General features: G+C 34.9%; 3 protein-coding genes across 3 annotated transcripts; all 3 read right to left on the bottom strand.

Moving 5' to 3' along the window:
• Nucleotides 1–4,709: 4,709 nt before the first annotated feature.
• On the bottom strand, nucleotides 4,710–5,648 carry LOC127942303 (olfactory receptor 2K2-like). Its single transcript, XM_052537981.1, has one exon. It carries the CDS (start codon nucleotides 5,646–5,648, stop codon nucleotides 4,710–4,712), a length of 939 nt encoding a protein of 312 aa, XP_052393941.1.
• A 6,149-nt stretch (nucleotides 5,649–11,797) lies between these two features.
• Nucleotides 11,798–12,757, bottom strand: LOC127942302 (olfactory receptor 5M3-like). The gene has a single exon (XM_052537980.1). It carries the CDS (start codon nucleotides 12,755–12,757, stop codon nucleotides 11,798–11,800), a length of 960 nt encoding a protein of 319 aa, XP_052393940.1.
• A 2,463-nt stretch (nucleotides 12,758–15,220) lies between these two features.
• LOC127942301 (olfactory receptor 5M3-like) lies at nucleotides 15,221–16,180 on the bottom strand. Its single transcript, XM_052537979.1, has one exon. It carries the CDS (start codon nucleotides 16,178–16,180, stop codon nucleotides 15,221–15,223), a length of 960 nt encoding a protein of 319 aa, XP_052393939.1.
• Nucleotides 16,181–18,475: the final 2,295 nt, after the last annotated feature.

The raw sequence follows: 18,475 nt of genomic DNA, 5'->3' as shown, positions 1-18,475 counted from the left end.
TGAAGAGCACGGACTGGACACAGTCTATAAGATTTCTCCTGCTCTGACGTTGTGAAGGGTGGAGGGCGGAAGGCCTCTAGAATGACCAGGTGTACAGCCGAAGACAGAACCTTAGGCAGGATGAGGATGCAAAATCACTTTTACCCTGCATGGGGCAAAGTCTAAGCATGATGGTGAGATGGATGGACCCTGCACATCCCCAATTCTCTTCAAAGAAGTTATTGCCATGAGAATTTTTTTTTTTTTTAAAGTCAGAAGTCTATCAGACGCTGACTCTAAAGGTTCAAAGGGGGGTTTAACCAGACCCTCGAGAACTATAGCTAAGTCCCAAAAAGGCATCTCGGTTTTCACTGCAGGCCTCAGTCGTCTGGCCCCACGAAGGAAGGGAGAGAGCAGAGGGTGTCTCCCAAGTGGCATCCTGTCAATCAAGGCGTTGCAAGCCGAAATAGCGGCCACATAAACCTTAAGAGTAGCAGGGCATGTGCCTGTTGACAATTTCTCTTGCTTGAAGTCCAGAGCTGAAGCAATGCGGCAGTTGACTGGATCAGCATTGTGTACCACACAAATAACCTCCGGCGAAAGCCCTGTGTTCCTCAGTTGGTACCCTTCAGGGGCCAAACATAAAGATTCCACAGGTCGGGCCTGAGATGGAATATCGTGCCCCCTGCCTGAGGCAGAAGGTCCCTCCTCTCCGGAATGTGCGATGTAGGTTGTCATAGTTGATCCGTTATTCATTAACTGTACGGGCCAGCTGCTCCCCGGCCCTCAACGAATGTGATTCGCTGATTAATTGCACAGCTTAACCATCATATAGTGAAAGTTTTGACAGGGCAGAGAGAGAGAGCGCGCGTGAGAGAGAGCGAGAGAGAGAGCGCAAGAGAGAGCGCGAGAGAGAGCACAAGAGAGAGCGCGAGAGAGAGAGCATGCACGAGAGAGAGAAAGAGAGAGAGAGAGAGAGAGACCATCTTCAAACAACACGAGCACTGTCTTTCTCTCTCTCCCTCGCGCATATTAATCAATTGACACGAAGTGTGCTCACCCCATTTTTGTTTGTAAGAAAAAAAAATGATTAGATTTCATATCGCAATATATATCGCAGAAAAATAAAATATTGCATTGTCATTTTTTCCAATATCGTGCAGCCCTACCTGTATCCTATCCGTACTGTGCTCAATATCCATGCAGAAAAGCCTGGCAGAAGTTCCACGCTGCCAGACTCTCTGAGAGTAGTACCAATTTTAACACTTCCTTTTAAGAGGATGTTAGATGTTCCATGTCCTGAACAATGGCAGGAAACACTGGAACATCTAACATCTTACTGGAAACCCCGCCCTCCAAAGCACAAAAAGTGGCGGGGATGGAGGGGTTTTGTGAGGGTAATGGGAAGGGGCGATCGCTCCCTTGTGCACCTAAAACTACTAGCTCGGTGCCCTGAATTGGCAGACCAGCATGGGACGACTGTACTAGCTGCTCTAGAGACCTCCGTAGAGGTAGCGAGCCTCTTAGCACCGCTAGTTTCCAGGCGGTAACTGAGAGAATCACTCACCGGAGATTGCTGCGCCCTGAATGACTAAAGCGGTTACATAGAACGGCCGAAGGCATGAGCCGTTTGCTTAGTCACACAGGGAGACAAATCTGTGGCTCAACAAAGCTTAGTGCGCCTAGAGCCACTAGTTCGGTGCCCTGAAGTGGGCATGTATCATTGCCACTTTTAAAGAATCATCACTGTGATGCATCATACAAAAAGCAGTCAGCACTATTTATAACATTGAATAAGTTATTAATCCTTGGAAGTTGGAAACAATGTTTTTGCTCTAACTTGACATAATTTAATACAATATGACAGTCAGGATTTCAAAACTGTTGTTAATGCTGCTTGATTTTGTTTCTCCTTGTCTTTTTTATCTTAATAGATAGTAGGATGTAATTTGGAGTAGTATTTTTGTATTATTCAAAATGGTATGTCTGATTTATAATGGCTGATTTTGATTTGGTATTGGTAATTTCTGAGGGGAGTATTTGATAAGCTTAGGGCTTCTACCTACCCTTTTTTCTGAACTGGTTGAATATATGTTAAACTTTTTGTATTATTATTTTTTTTTTTGTTATTCATATGTATATTTATTATGTGTTTTTCCTTTTGTATTTTAATATAAAAAAAATAAAAAAGGGAGAGATGTTAACCATTCTTTCTCAAAATCAAACATGGCCGACACAAAAAAATATTGTATTTCATCTTGTATTATACTGTTGGAAGATTAAAGCAGTATGTTGTATTAAGCACCCCCCCTCCCCCAACTGAGCCTGGTTTCTCCCAAGGTCTTTTTCTCCATTCTGTCACCAATGTAGTTTTGGTTCCTTGCCGCCTCTGGTTTGCTTAGTTGTGGTCACTTCATTTACAGCGATATCATTGACTTGATTGCAAATGAATGCACAGACACTATTTAAACTGAACTGAGATGACATCACTGAATTCAATGATGAACTGCCTTTAACTGTCATTTTGCATTATTGACACACTGTTTTCCTAATAAATATTGTTCAATTCCTTTGACGCAATGTATTTTGTTTAAAGCGCTATATAAATAAAGGTGACTTGACTTGACTTAAGCCATTTAAAAAAAAAAAAAAAGCCTTTGTCTTGAGGGGCTGTGAGGTTTGGAGAAGGCCTTTTAATGCTGATCATAATGATCTAACACTTCTTTGGTAATTAAGAAATGATAAAATGCAAACATGATCTTGGGTGACCTCTTCTACTATTTGATGGCTTTATCCTTCAGTAATTCAGAAGCAACTGAAAAAATGTACGTTCAGCAGAAACGTTTCAGCTGAAATAAAATCTCATCAAGAACAACAACAGCTTCATAGTAAAGTAAACAGTTATTCTGGATTAATATTAACTGGGCCGACTGTTCCTAATAAGGGCCCAATAGTTCTAGGTTCCTCAAGTTTTTCTAGGACAAGTTTCTTTATCTTTATCATTATCTGTATAGTTAATTAATCTATACTGAGCAAAGTTATACATGCAACACTTTTGTTTCTGCCCTCATTTTTCATGGGCCAAACTCAAAGATCTAAGGCTTTTTCTATGAACACAAAAGGGCTATTTCTCTCAAATATTGTTCACAAATCCGTCTAAATCTGTGTTAGCACTTCTCCTTTGCCAAGATAATCTAACCACCTCACAGGTGTGGCAGATCAAGATGCTGAATAGACAGCATGATTATTGCACAGATGTAACTCAGGCTGGCCAAAATAAAAGTCCACTTTAAAATGTGTAGTTTAATCACACAGCACATTGTCACAGATGTTGCAAGTTTTGAAGGAGAATGCAATTGGCATGCTTACTGCAGGACTGTCAACCAGAGCTGTTGCCCGTAAATTGAATGTTCATTTCTCTACCATAAGCTGTCTCCAATTTGGCAGTACATCCAGCCGGCCTCACAACCGCAGACCACGTGTAATCACACTAGCCCACGATCTCCACATCCGCACAGCGTGTTCCAGTTCCTGCCAATATCCAGCAACTTCGCACACCCATTGAAGAAGAGTAGACCAACATTCAACAGGCCACAATCAACAACCTGATCTACTCTATTCAAACGGCAAATGGTTGTCACACCAGATACAGACTGGTTTTTGGACCACTCCCCCCAGACCACCCAGTCAAACTTTTTAGAGTGGCCTTTTAGTGGCCAGCCTAAGGCACACCTGTGCAATGCTGTCTAATCAGCGTCTTGAAATGCCACACCTGTGAGGTGGTTGGATTATCTCAGCAAAGGAGAAATGCTCCCTAACAGACCAATTTGTGAACAATATTTGAGAGAAATAGGCCTTTTGTGTACATAGAAACGTTTTTTACTTTGTTCAGTATAGATTAATTAACTATACAGATAATGATAAAGACAAGAAACTTGTCCTGGGAAAACTTGAGGTACCTAGAACTATTGGGCCCTTGTTAGGGCTTGTTGCGTTTATAATTGTGTGCAATTTATATAGATTAAAATAGCAATTTTTTATATTTAATATATTTAATAGCTATTTTAACTATAGTTAACAAAATAAATAAAAAACGATATATAAATGACAATTAAAGATAAATAAAATAAAAACCTTTTTTAATGTAAAATAAAGTAGCTTTTTTTCTCTCATGCAGTTCAGAAGTCAGCAGCTATGCCAATGCACTTTCATATCACCTCTTACATAATTACTATGTTTGTTTCCTAAAATATTAATAGAGAAAAAAAAAAAAAAAGATTGATAGTTACAACCCTTGTTGTTAACTTATTTTATGCCCATAATAAGTTTTTATGTTATATTAGTCCTTATAGTCATTTAAAAAAGTAATAGCAGGAATTTTCTTTGTACACTGCCAGACATGGACATTTACTTTCTTTCACAGAAATCTCATTTGTTTTGTCGTTATATAGAATGATGTTCCATAAACAAATGCAGATAATTAATTAGAATAAATATTTTATAGGGAAGGTTCAGTGGTGTTTTAATGGTTAGACATGGTACATTGCAATATTTTTATTGATATTTATCGTATTCATAATTAATATCAAAACAGATTTGACCACAAACTCATGGTTTTTATTTTATTTCATTTAACAGTTAATCATGAATCATCAGGGAGCATTCAGCTCACACTTGCTATTTCACGGGAGCCATGCTATTTTTCCAGATCTGTTGTGAATATGCAGTGCTCAATCTGTATGATTTGATCTTAAACTTTGGAATATTTTTTTTGCTTTAGTCCTAATAGGTGTTAGTATAATTCCATATATTATAGGATTAACCAGAGGTGGAATGATCAAAAATGAAACCGACAAGAAGTTTTTAAAACTCTGAGGTAGACTGCCAGTTCCAAACAGCTCATATAGTGTATTAAAAAGAGACCAGACCACATAATTCAAAAAGGCTATCAAATGTGGCAGACATGTGGTTACAAACTTCTTGTGGCTTTGAGCAGAGTGCTTACAAGCAATCAGTATTTTTACATAAGACAAAAACACAAACCATACCAAAGCATTAATAGCACATGTGAATATTCCATTAACCACAAACTGAATGGTGTCCACCCTGCAGGCAAGTCTCTCCAAGACCCAGTTTTCACAGTACAGTTTGTTTATCTGATTCATGCAAATGGGAAACCTGAGCGTCATCAGTATTATCAGTATTGCAGTGCAGCAGGGAAACATCCAAATGAAAGTCAGCAGCCTCCAAATAGTGATTGTGGTCATGACAGTATGGTAGTACAGAGGTCTGCAGATTGCTAAGTATCTATCAAATGCCATTATGCACAAATTAGTAAACTCACCTATTGCATAGGTGAAAATGGCAAAGCTTTGGATGGCACATTCTTTCAAAGAGATTAGGTTGGATTCATTTAGTAAATAATACAGCAGAGGTGGATAAAATCCTGTAGCTCCGTATAATCCATTTATACTTAAATTGCACAAAAAAATATACATAGGCTTGTGGAGAACTTTCTCCAGAACAATTATGCAAATCAAAGCTGAGTTCACAAAAATGGTCACTAAATAGCCTGGCAAGGCAAAAGAGAATGCAGTCATCCTGTTGGACCTGCTGGTTCCATTCAGAGCTACGAGAGAGAAAGAGGAGAAGGAGGAGATGTTGTCCATTCCACTTGACAAACTAATGCAGAACAGACACAAATGCAAAAACAAAAGCATCTTAGGAAAAGTACACTCATAATCAATTCTTATATCACACTTTCTCAAATCAATTTTCTTTTCGTATACACACATTGTAGTCAGAGTATTTACAGTCAAACACTTTGTGCAGCATAGAAAATCATTTGATGGAAAAAAATAATTGCGTTTGTAACTGAAAAACTAAAAGAGTGTTAAAAATGTTGATGTGTTCCGGAAAGTCCTTTCGTTCTGTGTTCTGAGGGAGATTTTTTACTGCTCATGGCTGAATCATCATTTTATATAACAAAGGGTCCAAGGATTGGGGTAGGTGTTTTAACCCCTTTGACAATAAATTGATAACTAAGGTGATGTCACTTCATTATTATTGTTTTGTAGCTTTTTGTTCAATTGCTGATGTACTTTAGAGAAAAGCACCTGGTAAGGAAATTAATGCAGAATGAAATTTTTAGATATCAATTAAATATCTTTAATGCAGTTTGATGATTTTTAAAACACTTCATTATTTTATTTTATTAGTGTATTTTTTATTTTATTTACAGTGCCCTCCATAACTATTGGAACAGTAAAGACAAAATTGCTTTCTCTGCTGTGGACATTTGATAATATGATCATAAGATGAATATGAGATAAAACTACCGAATGTCACATTTTATTATTAGGTCTTTCGACACATATATGTTTTACCAAATAAAAAGGACAGCACTTTTAGAGTTCATCCCACTATTTGATGTGAGCATAAGTATTGGAACAGTTTAATTTAAGGCAGATGTAAAAGATTGATAGCTAATATTTGGTTGCAGATCCCTTGCATGTAATAAGATCAGTGAGTCTGCAACCCAAACATCACCAAACCACCAAGCCAATTCCAGCTGTTTTTTGTTTTGGGGAGTTTCTGTCTTTAGTCTCTACTTCAGCTGGTGAAATTAATTTTCAGTTGGATTTAAATCTGGAAATTGATTTTTTAAATCTGGAAATTGATTTGGGCAATCTAAGACTTTACATTTCCTTGACTGAACTGGCAGAGTGTTTTGGGTCATTGTACGGATCCAATATGAAGTGCTTTCTAATGATTGTGATGTTATTTTCTTGAATATTGGTGGCCAAGATGATTTTGTACCCTTCCAAATTAATTCTGCTACTGCCATCATAAATTAAGTCTTCATTAAAATGAAGAGGCTGTATTATAGAGACAGTCATATATGCCCATGCCATGACACCACCTCCACCAAGCTTTAAAGATGAGGTTGTATGCTTAGAATCAATTGCAGTTCCTCTTCTTAACACTTTTGCTTTCCAAGCACTTAGATGACGGTTAATCTTTTTCTCATCAGTCCATCAACTCAGTTCCTAAACTCTACTTGCTCACATTTGTGAAGAATCTTTCCTTTCTATTTTTGGTGCTGATCAGAGGTTTGCATCTTGCTGTGTAGCTTTTGTAATTCTGTGTCATTCTCCTGTGGACTGTAGATTGACAGAGCATCAACCTATCTTTCTGGAGGTTGTTGCAGATTTTACAGACATATATTTTAGAATTCATTTTCATAACTCTAATGATTTGCCTATCATCAACTACTGTTGTTTTTCTCAGCTTATCAGGTCGTCGTTGTTTGCTGATGTTACCCATGGTTTCCAAACTTTAGATTTCTCCATGCCTTTTTTTCCTATAGATCTAATTGACATCCTCTTTTCTTTTAGCATCAAAATTGCTTTAGCTTCCTCGTCTTCATCCTGGTTTGTGTGTCATCATCGAATGCAACGTAGAATGCAGAAGCAATGGATATAACTGATAAGACACATTCCCTGCTTTTAATATCTGAAGAATTAATACAACAGGACACAGCTGAACACGTGAAAAGACCTGTGAGGCAACTGTTCCAATACTCATGCTCACATCAGATAGGGAGATTAAACTCTAAAGGTGCTGATTTTCTTATCTGGTAAAACATCTTTGTGTTGAATCACCCAATAATAAAATGTCACATTCTGTAGTTTTGTCCCATATAAATCATTTAATCATATTTACAGATTTCAGGACTCCAGAACAAACCAAACAATTTTGTCTTTACTGTTCAAATACTTATGGAGAGCACGGTTTCTGTTGGTTTTCTTTATTATTGTTCCAAAATGGAAGTCTATGGCAGCTCTATGAGTCATACATAGGAAAATTATCAAATTTGGCACACTTATTGAGGTAGCATGATATGACCAGTTCATTATGGGTTAAAGTGACTTGCAGCAGGACGGGTTGCAGGTGCCATACAACACAGTGATGCAGCTAGTATGGATGCTCTGGATGGTGCTCTGTAGAAGGTGCACATGATGGGTGCCGGGGGTCTGGATCTTCTCAGTTTGTGGAGGAAGTAGAGATGCTACTGTGTTTTCTTGGCCAGTATGCGGTGTTGTCAGCCCAGGAGAGGTCCTCTGTGATGTGCACACCCAGGAACTTGGTGTCTCCACAGTCTCACCGTTGATGGTTACAGGAACATGTTGAGTGTGCACTCTCCTAAAGGCAACAACAATCTCTTACGTGTTCTCCAAATTCAGAGACAGATTGTTGTCATTGCACCACCCGGCCAGGGGGGCAGACTTTATATGGTGCATGACTAGCCGTTCAAAGCACTTCATGAGAATAGGAGTAAGTTTAACTGGACAAAAGTCATTGGAGCAGGATGGAGACTGCTTCTTCAGGACTGGAATGATGGTGGTAATTTTGAAGCATGTGGGGACAACACCCTGACTTAGTGAGATGTTGAAAATGTCTGTGAAGCCCACCCCACAGTCTCTCGGTACATGCCCACACACTAAAAAATCCTGGGTTATTTTTTCTACCCAAGTGCTGGGTTGAGCCATTTGGGTAAATTTCTTGGGTTATTTTCTCAGTCTTGGGTAGTTTTTGGGTAGTTCTATGTAACCCAACCACTGGGTTATTTTTTGGGTTGTTTTCACTGAGAGCTGAATCAATGCACCCCATCCCCCATTCGGACGCAATAACCCAGCTCATTGGGTCAAATCAACTCAGCGCAGGCTCAGCGCAGTGCAGGCTGACTGAATTCGAGGTGGAGGTGGATGCCACACACACACTGTAATATTTGGAGAAATAAGGTTCGTATCAATATAATTACACAATTAACATTAATTTTTAAACATATTTACACACGTAACATAATACTAAGCAAACGAGCGATAAAAAGGCAAAAAAATGTGCGACAACAGTCAAGTTTCCATGACATTAAATGCACTGCCAGCTTCGCTCATTTTGGTTTGCTGGTTTGTAATGCCTGCTGGATAGTAAATAAATTTTCTACTGTTTTTATGTTTTAAACGCCCCTTTTGTCAAAGTCTTACGTTTCTTCTTAACTAACTGTTATATGACATAATTTACTTCAAAGTCCATTAAGTCAATTCATTTCAATGTCACAAGATCAATGTGATGTAAACGTGCATTCCTTGCCTTTTTAGATTATTAAAATTAGATTTTTGTCCATTACAGACTTTAAGCAAATCTCTGGTAATACATTTCAGAAAACCACCTACTGTAGTCAAAACAACCCAATTTTTGGGTCATCTGTCGCGGGCATTTTGGATCGTTACAGGAGAAATTCTGTGGTGAACTTTTCAAGCAGACTGACTTCAGCCTTTTTTTCTGGTGAAATAAAGGTTTGTATTGGTCTTTTTATCGTTAAGTTGTTAACGATTGGCAAAAATGTGCCGTTCTGATTTTAAAATATCACTTACAGTATATGATGGATCATAAAGCATCGTGCATTTGCGAGCACCAGAGATAACGTTACGTTTTTTTTTCTGTCTGATGTGTATTTCATCACAATAAAAATACATTTCTAATAATTTATTTATTTATTAGTATTATTATTTGAAATCCAGGTAAGTTTCAATTAATCTTGGACTAAAATATCTAGTTTTTTTCCCTCAGACCTGCTCTTGACTGTCCGTGGTGGCAAACCCACAGCCTTTCGCTCGAGGTGACACTTTTATCTCATCTAATTTGAATTATTGCCATACATTGATAATAAAAATTGCCATAAACCATTAAAAAACAGCTGTTACTATTATTAAAAAGATCTGGTAATGTTACTGTGGTTATACAGTGAAAAGGGTTAACGTAGGCTCACCCAAATAAAAAAATTATGTCATTAATAACTTACCCTCATGTTGTTCCAAACCCATAAGACCTCCGTTTATCTTTGGAACACAGTTTAAGATATTTAGATTTAGTCCGAGAGCTTTCAGTCCCTCCATTGAAACTGTGTGTACGGTCTACTGTCCATGTCCAGAAAGGTAAGAAAAACATCATCAAAGTAGTCCATGTTACATCAGAGGGTCAATTACAATTTTTTGAAGCATTGAAAAAACATTTTGGTCCAAAAATAGCAAAAACTATGACTTTATTCAGCATTCTCTTCTCTTAAGTGTCTGTTGTGAGGGAGATAGTTCAAAACAAAGCAGTTTGTGATATCCGGTTTGCGAACGAATCATTTGATTTAACTGGTTCTTCTTGAACCAGTTCACCAAATCAAACTGAATTGTTTTAAACGGTTCGCGTCTCCAATACACATTAATCCACAATTTGGAATGACATGAGGGTGAGTTATTAATGACATAATTTTCATTTTTGGGTGAACTATCCCTTTACGTTTTCTGGAAGTGTGTGTCTCTGTGTGTGTGTGTGTGTGTGTAGGTGTGTGTGTGTGTGTGTGTACAGAATGTGTGTCTAATATCTTCTTACTTAGAAAGAAAATGTTGTGCTCTCCACTGCCCCAATTACATGCCCAAATGAGCCACCAACTCCCACACCTCCTTGCCAAAGAGAAGATGATGCAACAATGCTGGATCCGGATACACCTATTGTTTTGCATGTCATCCCATTTTTTGTAAGTCCCACATCTCAAAATAAGAAATTAATATATTTTTTATTACTAATGCAACTTTTAACATAATTATTCTGGGCATTTGAATTTAGGATGTCTGCACAATCCTCACCAACTCATATGAAGGCAGGCTGATTGTTGAGAGTCTTGATAAGTTTTTTTTTTTTTTTCATCTTTTTTTTTTCCCCAAGTACAAATATAAAAATATAAAAATAAAGATTGATTTTATATATAAGAAAATGATATAAGATACTTAGTCTTGTATGCCAGTGTGGTAATAAAAATAATGTTAATGCAAATGGATTATTCTGAGTGTCTATGACTAAGAGAAGATCTACTGTAGCTCCGCCCTGCATCGACATCACCAAACCACCATAAGGTTAAATGTGAATAAGCCTGCCCCCATGAGAGGTTTGTGTCAAAACACCAAACAAAAAACTGCTTAGCGTAAGCGAAATCCGTGGCAATGCATTCAGAATCCATGATTAGCGAAAACTAATCTTTGAAAAACATTAACAAACAATGTAGCATATTTGAAGAGCCAGTCAAATTTGTGCCACTGAGTAAAAAAAAAAATCAATTTTCATTGTGTTTTTCTTCTTTTGTAATATCATATTTTTGATAGTTTCTGAAATTTACGTTCAGATTTATAAAGTTAATTAATTTTTTTTAAGCAAATATAATTCCATACAAATTGCCTTTACTATTTCAGTTTGTATTCATAGTTTTACATGTTATACAAGTTTTACAGTAAGTTGTCTCAACTTTATTGTTATATAATTGTTGGCAATGGTACTTAAACACATAAACACTAAATGGTTAAAAATTGCAATAAATAGGCTAAAAAAAAATCACTCTAAATTACACTCATTTCAAACTTGTATTTTATGTGACAAAACGAGCAAGGATAAACTGTACAAACATACTGTACAATCATGACATTTAGATATAAAAAGGCATGGAGGAGAAAACTCTTGAGAGATCATTATCATGCAGGGGACTTAATATTGTTGAACAAATCTATATTTAGTCATATATATATATATATATATATATATATATATATATATATATATATATATATATATATATATATATATATATTATGACAATACATCTATTTATACATATATCACTCTTTATTAATCATATGCTTATTAAAAACACATTTGTTCCCACTTTTTGCCATACTTCATATATATGAAAACCTAATTGTCATGAATATTGTTTTTAATTATGTTTTCGTCTTTTTGGTGCATGTGAAACATTTACTCTAGATGCAACACATAAAGTAAAAATACTTTTGCGCACTGCTCTAATATTTAACCCATAGATAAGAGGATTGAACACAGGTGGAACTATCACCAGTTCTAGAGCCAAAAAATTACGCAAACTCTCTGAAATGTCATTTGAGCCATATCTGCTATACATCAAATCAAACAGCAAAGCAAAAGAAAAATTTATCAGTGAAAATATATGTGGCAGACATGTTTTCCAAAATTTCCTTCTGTTTTCTAAAGATATTTTACATGCAGCGATCAGTTTTATATAGGACAATATGATAACAACCACAAAGATAAAAAATATAACAACAAGAACATATCCATAGACGTTATTAACAAAAGATGACGCACACGAGAGTTTTACAATTGACCAGTTGTCACAATATAATTTATCAATGTGATAGGCACAAAGTTGCCTTAAATTTGACAACAGAGTGCCAGTTAAAATAGAAAATGTGGGAACACTACATGAAAACAGAATTAATTTCACACAGGCGTTTTTAGTTAATCTGGAATGATAGTCTAAAGGTTTACATATGGCTACATATCTATCATAAGACATCACTGTTAAGATTGTGAACTCACACAGTAAAGAGCTGTAAATCACAAATATCTGCAGAGCACACATATGAAAGGAGATAACATATGAGTCCAATATTAAATCAGACAAAATTTTAGGGTAGAATCCTGTAGCTCCATAAATCCCATTTATACACAAATGACCCAAAAATATGTACATTGGTTCATGAAGAGATTTCTCCATGATGATGGCCATAACAAGACGAATATTAATTGACAATATAAGCACATATAAGGCAAGAAAACAAATAAAATATGCATGCCTATATGATTTTGTGTCTTTGGGCACCATTAAAGTCAGGATCACAGGGTAAGACATGTTATCCATCATGGTATAAAGATGATTCCTCAAATCACATGAAACAAATTACAATGCAATGCAAATTGCAAACAATATTAATAAACATTTAATCTTTTAGTCTCTTAGCTCTTAGCTGTTTGTGATCTCAGCTGAATTTTATGAGGTCTGGTGGGTTTTTATAAGGGTTTTTTTTTCTCTTTTTTTTATCATGAGGGATGTCTGTAAGGGTGTTCTGAAATATCTTGGGTTTAATTATTTGCTCTTTAAAAAAAAAAAATAATAATTAAAACCCCTTAAATATTCATACTCACATTTAATACTCACACTTTTAATCTTACAGTAATTTAAAAAAAAAATGTTTGTATATGATTCTTTCTAGCATGATACTGCATCTTTATGTTAATATGCTACTAAATAGATTAATAAACTACATATTCAAAGTATCCTCTTAACCCTCTGGGCCTCTTTGTTTGGGAGACACACTTGCTCCTTAATTAGCAAAAGTGACTGAATACACAAAAAGTAACTTTTCTCCTCTGGAAAATAAATCTATTACATTTATATATATATATATATATATATATATATATATATATATATATATATATATATATATATATATATATATATATATATATAAGCGGCAGCGCAGGGAAAGGATTAAATCTTATATTAAAACAGATGTCCAAATGAGCGTACCGGTACGCTTAAAGCACGTTCTGGGCTCACGGAGAGGTGGCAGTACGCTCATGAGCTATATTTGGAAGTGGCAGTACTGAGTACCGGTGCATACCGGCCCACTTAAAGCACTGGGATTTGGGGATTTTCAATGCTTTATCTCTTTTCTTACAGTCACTTTCTATTTTGTGTGGCTCAACAATCTTGTTCTGCACATCAGAACTATATTCTTTGGTTTTACCTGTGAAGGATGATTAAGGGGCATTTGTCCTTTGTGTTCCTCATATTTATAATCCTGTGGAACATAGTCACCCTGGTGTTCTAAAAATATAAATATAAATGGTAATATACTACTATTTTACTCAAAATCATTTCTAAGGATGCCAATATTTGTGGCCAACATGCATTGGAGAAAAACAATTAGTTCATTGAGATTTTCTCCCCAATTTCAATTGTTTTACTCTAATGATACGTTAGAATTTTTTTTTTTTTTAATTAAAGATCAAAGTGAAAAACAATTTATTTTCACAGCCACATTTGCTCATATTTACAGAGGGTGCTAATAATAGTGGAGGGCACTACAACAGAATTGCATAACACAATCTTCATTACTTTTTTTAATAGATTTTATTTCTTAGTTTTTCAGGTTTAGTACAGAATTAAGTTGTGGATTTTTTTGTGAAAAAAAATATCTTGATGCACATGATACACAAAGTAAAAACTCTTGTACATTCTACTTTAATATTTAATCCATAGATTAGAATATTGAACAGAGGTGGGACTATCACCAATTCTAGAGCCAAATAATTATGCAAAGTCTCTGGAATGTCATTTGCACCATATCTGCTATACATGACATATACAAGTTTAATTTTTAACTTTGTTGTAAGAACACAGAAAAATATGAAAATCAACAAACAGTGTTCACAGATGAGTGTGTCACAGCTGAAAGTGGTGAGGTCTTGTTTTTGTTATATTTAGTTATTTGTCATTAGGGAAATACATAACAGATATTCAAATATTTATTGGGATAAATTATTTGCTCATGGTCAACACTTTGTAAAAGACACTAATTTGTTAAAATAAAGTTGAAATTCACTAAAAAACACTTGTGCATACAGCCTTGTGTACACTCATTTTTAAATATTTTTTTCACTTTAACAAATGAAACCATACTACTTACAGATTACATTAAATATCTTTATATTTCATTTATTTATTTAATATGATGTCATGTGGACTATATGGTTTATATGAGTATAATTCTGTTTGAGATTATTTTTAGGATGTATTTGACCTTAATCTTTTTTTCCCTTCATTCCATATATTTTCTGAGTCCACAATTTCACATCATGGAAGCAATATGTGAATGATGACTGATTAAAATAAACATAATTAAAACTAACTTTCTTGACATTATGTCACCCCTAACTGTAACAGTGCTGACTTGTAAAAAGAAGTGGAAACATATATTTGATCTAAACTGATTTTCAACATCAACAAACTACAAATAATTTATTACATTTATAAAACCTATGTGTAATAAATAAATTTTGCATTAAAAAAAAAAATCTGTTATAAACTACACGGATTACAATCTTGTATTCTATGTGACAAAAAGAGCAAGGATAAATTGTATAAATATACAATAATTAAATTTAGATATAAAAAGGCATATATATATATAATCAAGATACATCTATTTATACATATATCACACTTTATTAGTAATATGCTTAGTAAAAACACATTTGTTCCCACTTTTTGTTATACATCATGTATATGAAAACCTATGTGTCATGAATAATGTTTTTAATTATGTTTTCGTCTTTTTGGTGCATGTGAATCATTTACTTTTGATGCAACACATAAAGTAAAAACACTTTTGCGCACTGCTCTAATATTTAACCCATAGATAAGAGGATTGAACACAGGTGGGACTATCACCAGTTCTAGAGCCAAAAAATTACGCAAACCCTCTGAAATGTCATTTGAACCATATCTGCTATACATAAAATCAAAAAGAAAAGCAGAAGTTAAATTTATCAGTGAAAATATATGTGGCAGACATGTTTTCCAGAATTTCCTTCTGTTTTCTAAAGATATTTTACATGCAGCGATCAGTTTTATATAGGACAATATGATAACAATTGCAAAGCTAACAAATATAACAGCAACAATATATCCATAGACATTATTAACAAAATTAGAACCACAAGAGAGTTTTACAACTGACCAGTTGTCACAATATAATTTATCAATGTGATAGGTACAAAGTTGTCTTAAATTTGATAACAGAGTGCCGGTTAAACTAGACAACATGGGAACAATCCAAGAAAACAGAATTAATTTCACACAAGTGTTTTTAGTTAATTTGGAATGATAGTCTAAAGGTTTACATATGGCTACATATCTATCATAAGACATCACTGTTAAGATAGTGAACTCACACAGTAAAGAGCTGTAAATCATAAATATCTGCAGAGCACACATATGAAAGGAGATAACATATGAATCCAATATTAAATCAGACAAAATTTTAGGGTAGAATCCTGTGGCTCCATAAATCCCATTTATACACAAATAACCCAAAAATATGTACATTGGTTCATGAAGAGATTTCTCCATGATGATGGCTATAACAAGACGAATATTAATTGACAATATAAGCACATATAAGGCAAGAAAACAAATAAAATATGCATGCCTATATGATTTTGTGTCTTTGGGCACCATTAGAGTCAGGATCACAGGGTAAGACATGTTATCCATCATGGTATAAAGATGATTCCTCAAATCACATTAAACAAATGACAATGCAATGGAAAAAGGAAACAATATTAATAAACATTTAAAACTGTTTATAACTCATTAGGCGCCAATATCCATCCACTGCTTGTTGCAGGAATGACACTGAGAGTCTCTTGTTTGTGATCTCAGCTGAATTTTATGAGGTCTGGTGGGTTTTTAAGTGTTTTTTTTTTTTTTCTTTTCTTTTTTTTTATCATGAGGGATTTCATTAAGAGATGTTCTGAAATATCTTGGGTTTAATTATTTGCTCATGAAAAAAAAAATGAAAACACCTTAAATATTCATACTCACACTTAATAGTCTTACAATTTATATAAAACATTACATTTTTTTTGTGTGTGTATGACATTTTCTAGCATGAGACTGCATCATTATGTTAATATGCTAATATGCTTAGATTAATAAACTGCATATTCAAAGTATCCGTGCATCCTCTTAACCCTCTGGGCCTCTTAGTTGTGACTAAAGTGACCATATTCATTAAATCGGGTTTTGCATTTAGATATACATACAGACCAAAAGTTTGGAAACATTACTATTTTTAATGTTTTTGAAAGAAGTCTCTTCTCCTCATCAAGCCTGCATTTATTTGATCAAATATACAGAAAAAATAATAATATTGTGATATATTATTACAATTTAAAATAATTGTTTTAAGATTTATTATTCTTTAAATTATCATTTATTTATGTGATGCAAAGCTGAATTTTTAGGATAATTATCACATGATCCTTCAGAAATCATTCTAATATGATGATTCACTATGTTTTTAAAATATAAATATTATGTAATAACAATTTTGTAATAACTGGTCAGTAATTTGGGGTCAGTAATTTTTTTTTTTTTTTTTTTTTATAAAATCAATACCTTTATTCAGCAAGGATGTGTTAAACTGATAAAAAGTGATAGTAAAGAAAATACATTATTAGAATATATTATTATTATTATTATATTTTTTTATAAATGCAGTTCTTTTTAACCTTTTATTCATCAAATATATTAGATAGCAGAACTGTTTCCAACACTCATAATAAATCAAAATATTAGAATGATTCCTAAATGATAATGTTATAGACTGGATGTTACATGTGACACTGAAGGCTGGGGTAATGATACTGAAAATTTAGCTTTGCAGCACAGGAATAAATTATTTTTTTAAGTATATTCAAATAGAAAAATATTATTTTAAGTTTTAATAATATTTCACATTATTACTGTTTCTTCTGTATTTTTGATCAAATAAATGCAGGCTTGATGTGCAGAAGAAACTTCTTTCATAAACATGAAAAATAGCAATGTTTCCAAACTTTTTTAGTAAAGAATTTAAATGCTATGGCTCTTTTCTTACAGCCATTTTTTTTTTCTATTTTGTGAGCATCTTATTCCTTGAGGGAATAAGACACTCTGTCGAACACAATGTATAAATCCTTTAGCGCAAGTGACTTTGAATATCGTGTGCAATCTGTCCAATGGAAGGGCGTAACGTCACGGGTGGGGTGACGTAAGCCATCAAGAAGCTATAAAAGCATGTGCCACACAGCTGGCATCAGCTTTGAGGAGAGAAGCAAGCGCTGGCAGGGGTCCTGGAGTATGGCTTCGAAATACAGTGTCTCGTTCACTCAAGTGACCATGGTTACATGTGTAATCTTGAGACGTTCCTCTTCAGGAACTTGAGCTGCATCGAACACTATGGAGAACGAGGTGCCCATGCCACCAGACTTCCAAATCCCTGCCTACTTTGTATCCAAAGAGCACAGCTAACGGAAGAGCTTGGAGTGGCTCACATATCCAGGTCATAGAACCTCACAAAGGTGGAGGGCATTGCAGATGTCGAGACGCATACGCGAAAGCCTTTCCGCTTGTGAGCAATTGCATACAAACATCTGAAACCTCTAAATCCCAGTGTCCAGTGCGAGATCCCCGGCTGAGCTGGAAGTGGTCACTGACTTCCCGCACCCTCCGCCGCTGTTGACGCAGAGGTGTCAAATTCTGCAGCTCTCACTGGGCCACTGCTCAGACTGACACCTGAAATGACTAATAGCGCTTCACAAACGAGCTCTGATATATAGAACATAAGAGCTTCAGGCCGAGAGTGCATTTTATATAGAGAGCATGTCTTTGGGAGAAGTGTGTCTTTTTTTCCTGGTGCATACCTGGACAAAATGCTTTATCTCTCACAGATGGAAGCACACAGAAATTAAAAATTTTCTTGTTTGAAAGAAGAGATTCTAATCTAAAAGATTATATAGAGTATAT

Source organism: Carassius gibelio, chromosome A21 (genome assembly GCF_023724105.1).
Source record: "Carassius gibelio isolate Cgi1373 ecotype wild population from Czech Republic chromosome A21, carGib1.2-hapl.c, whole genome shotgun sequence".
In the NCBI taxonomy this organism is placed as follows: Eukaryota; Metazoa; Chordata; class Actinopteri; order Cypriniformes; family Cyprinidae; genus Carassius; species Carassius gibelio.
Note: the sequence above shows the minus strand (reverse complement) of the source record. Positions and strands in the feature narration are given on the sequence as shown.

What these genes read in the sequence shown, in the direction of transcription:
- LOC127942301 (XM_052537979.1), bottom strand. Translation starts at nt 16,180, where the DNA reads ATGGATAACATGTCTTACCCTGTGATCCTGACTCTAATGGTGCCCAAA.
- LOC127942302 (XM_052537980.1), bottom strand. Translation starts at nt 12,757, where the DNA reads ATGGATAACATGTCTTACCCTGTGATCCTGACTTTAATGGTGCCCAAA.
- LOC127942303 (XM_052537981.1), bottom strand. Translation starts at nt 5,648, where the DNA reads ATGGACAACATCTCCTCCTTCTCCTCTTTCTCTCTCGTAGCTCTGAAT.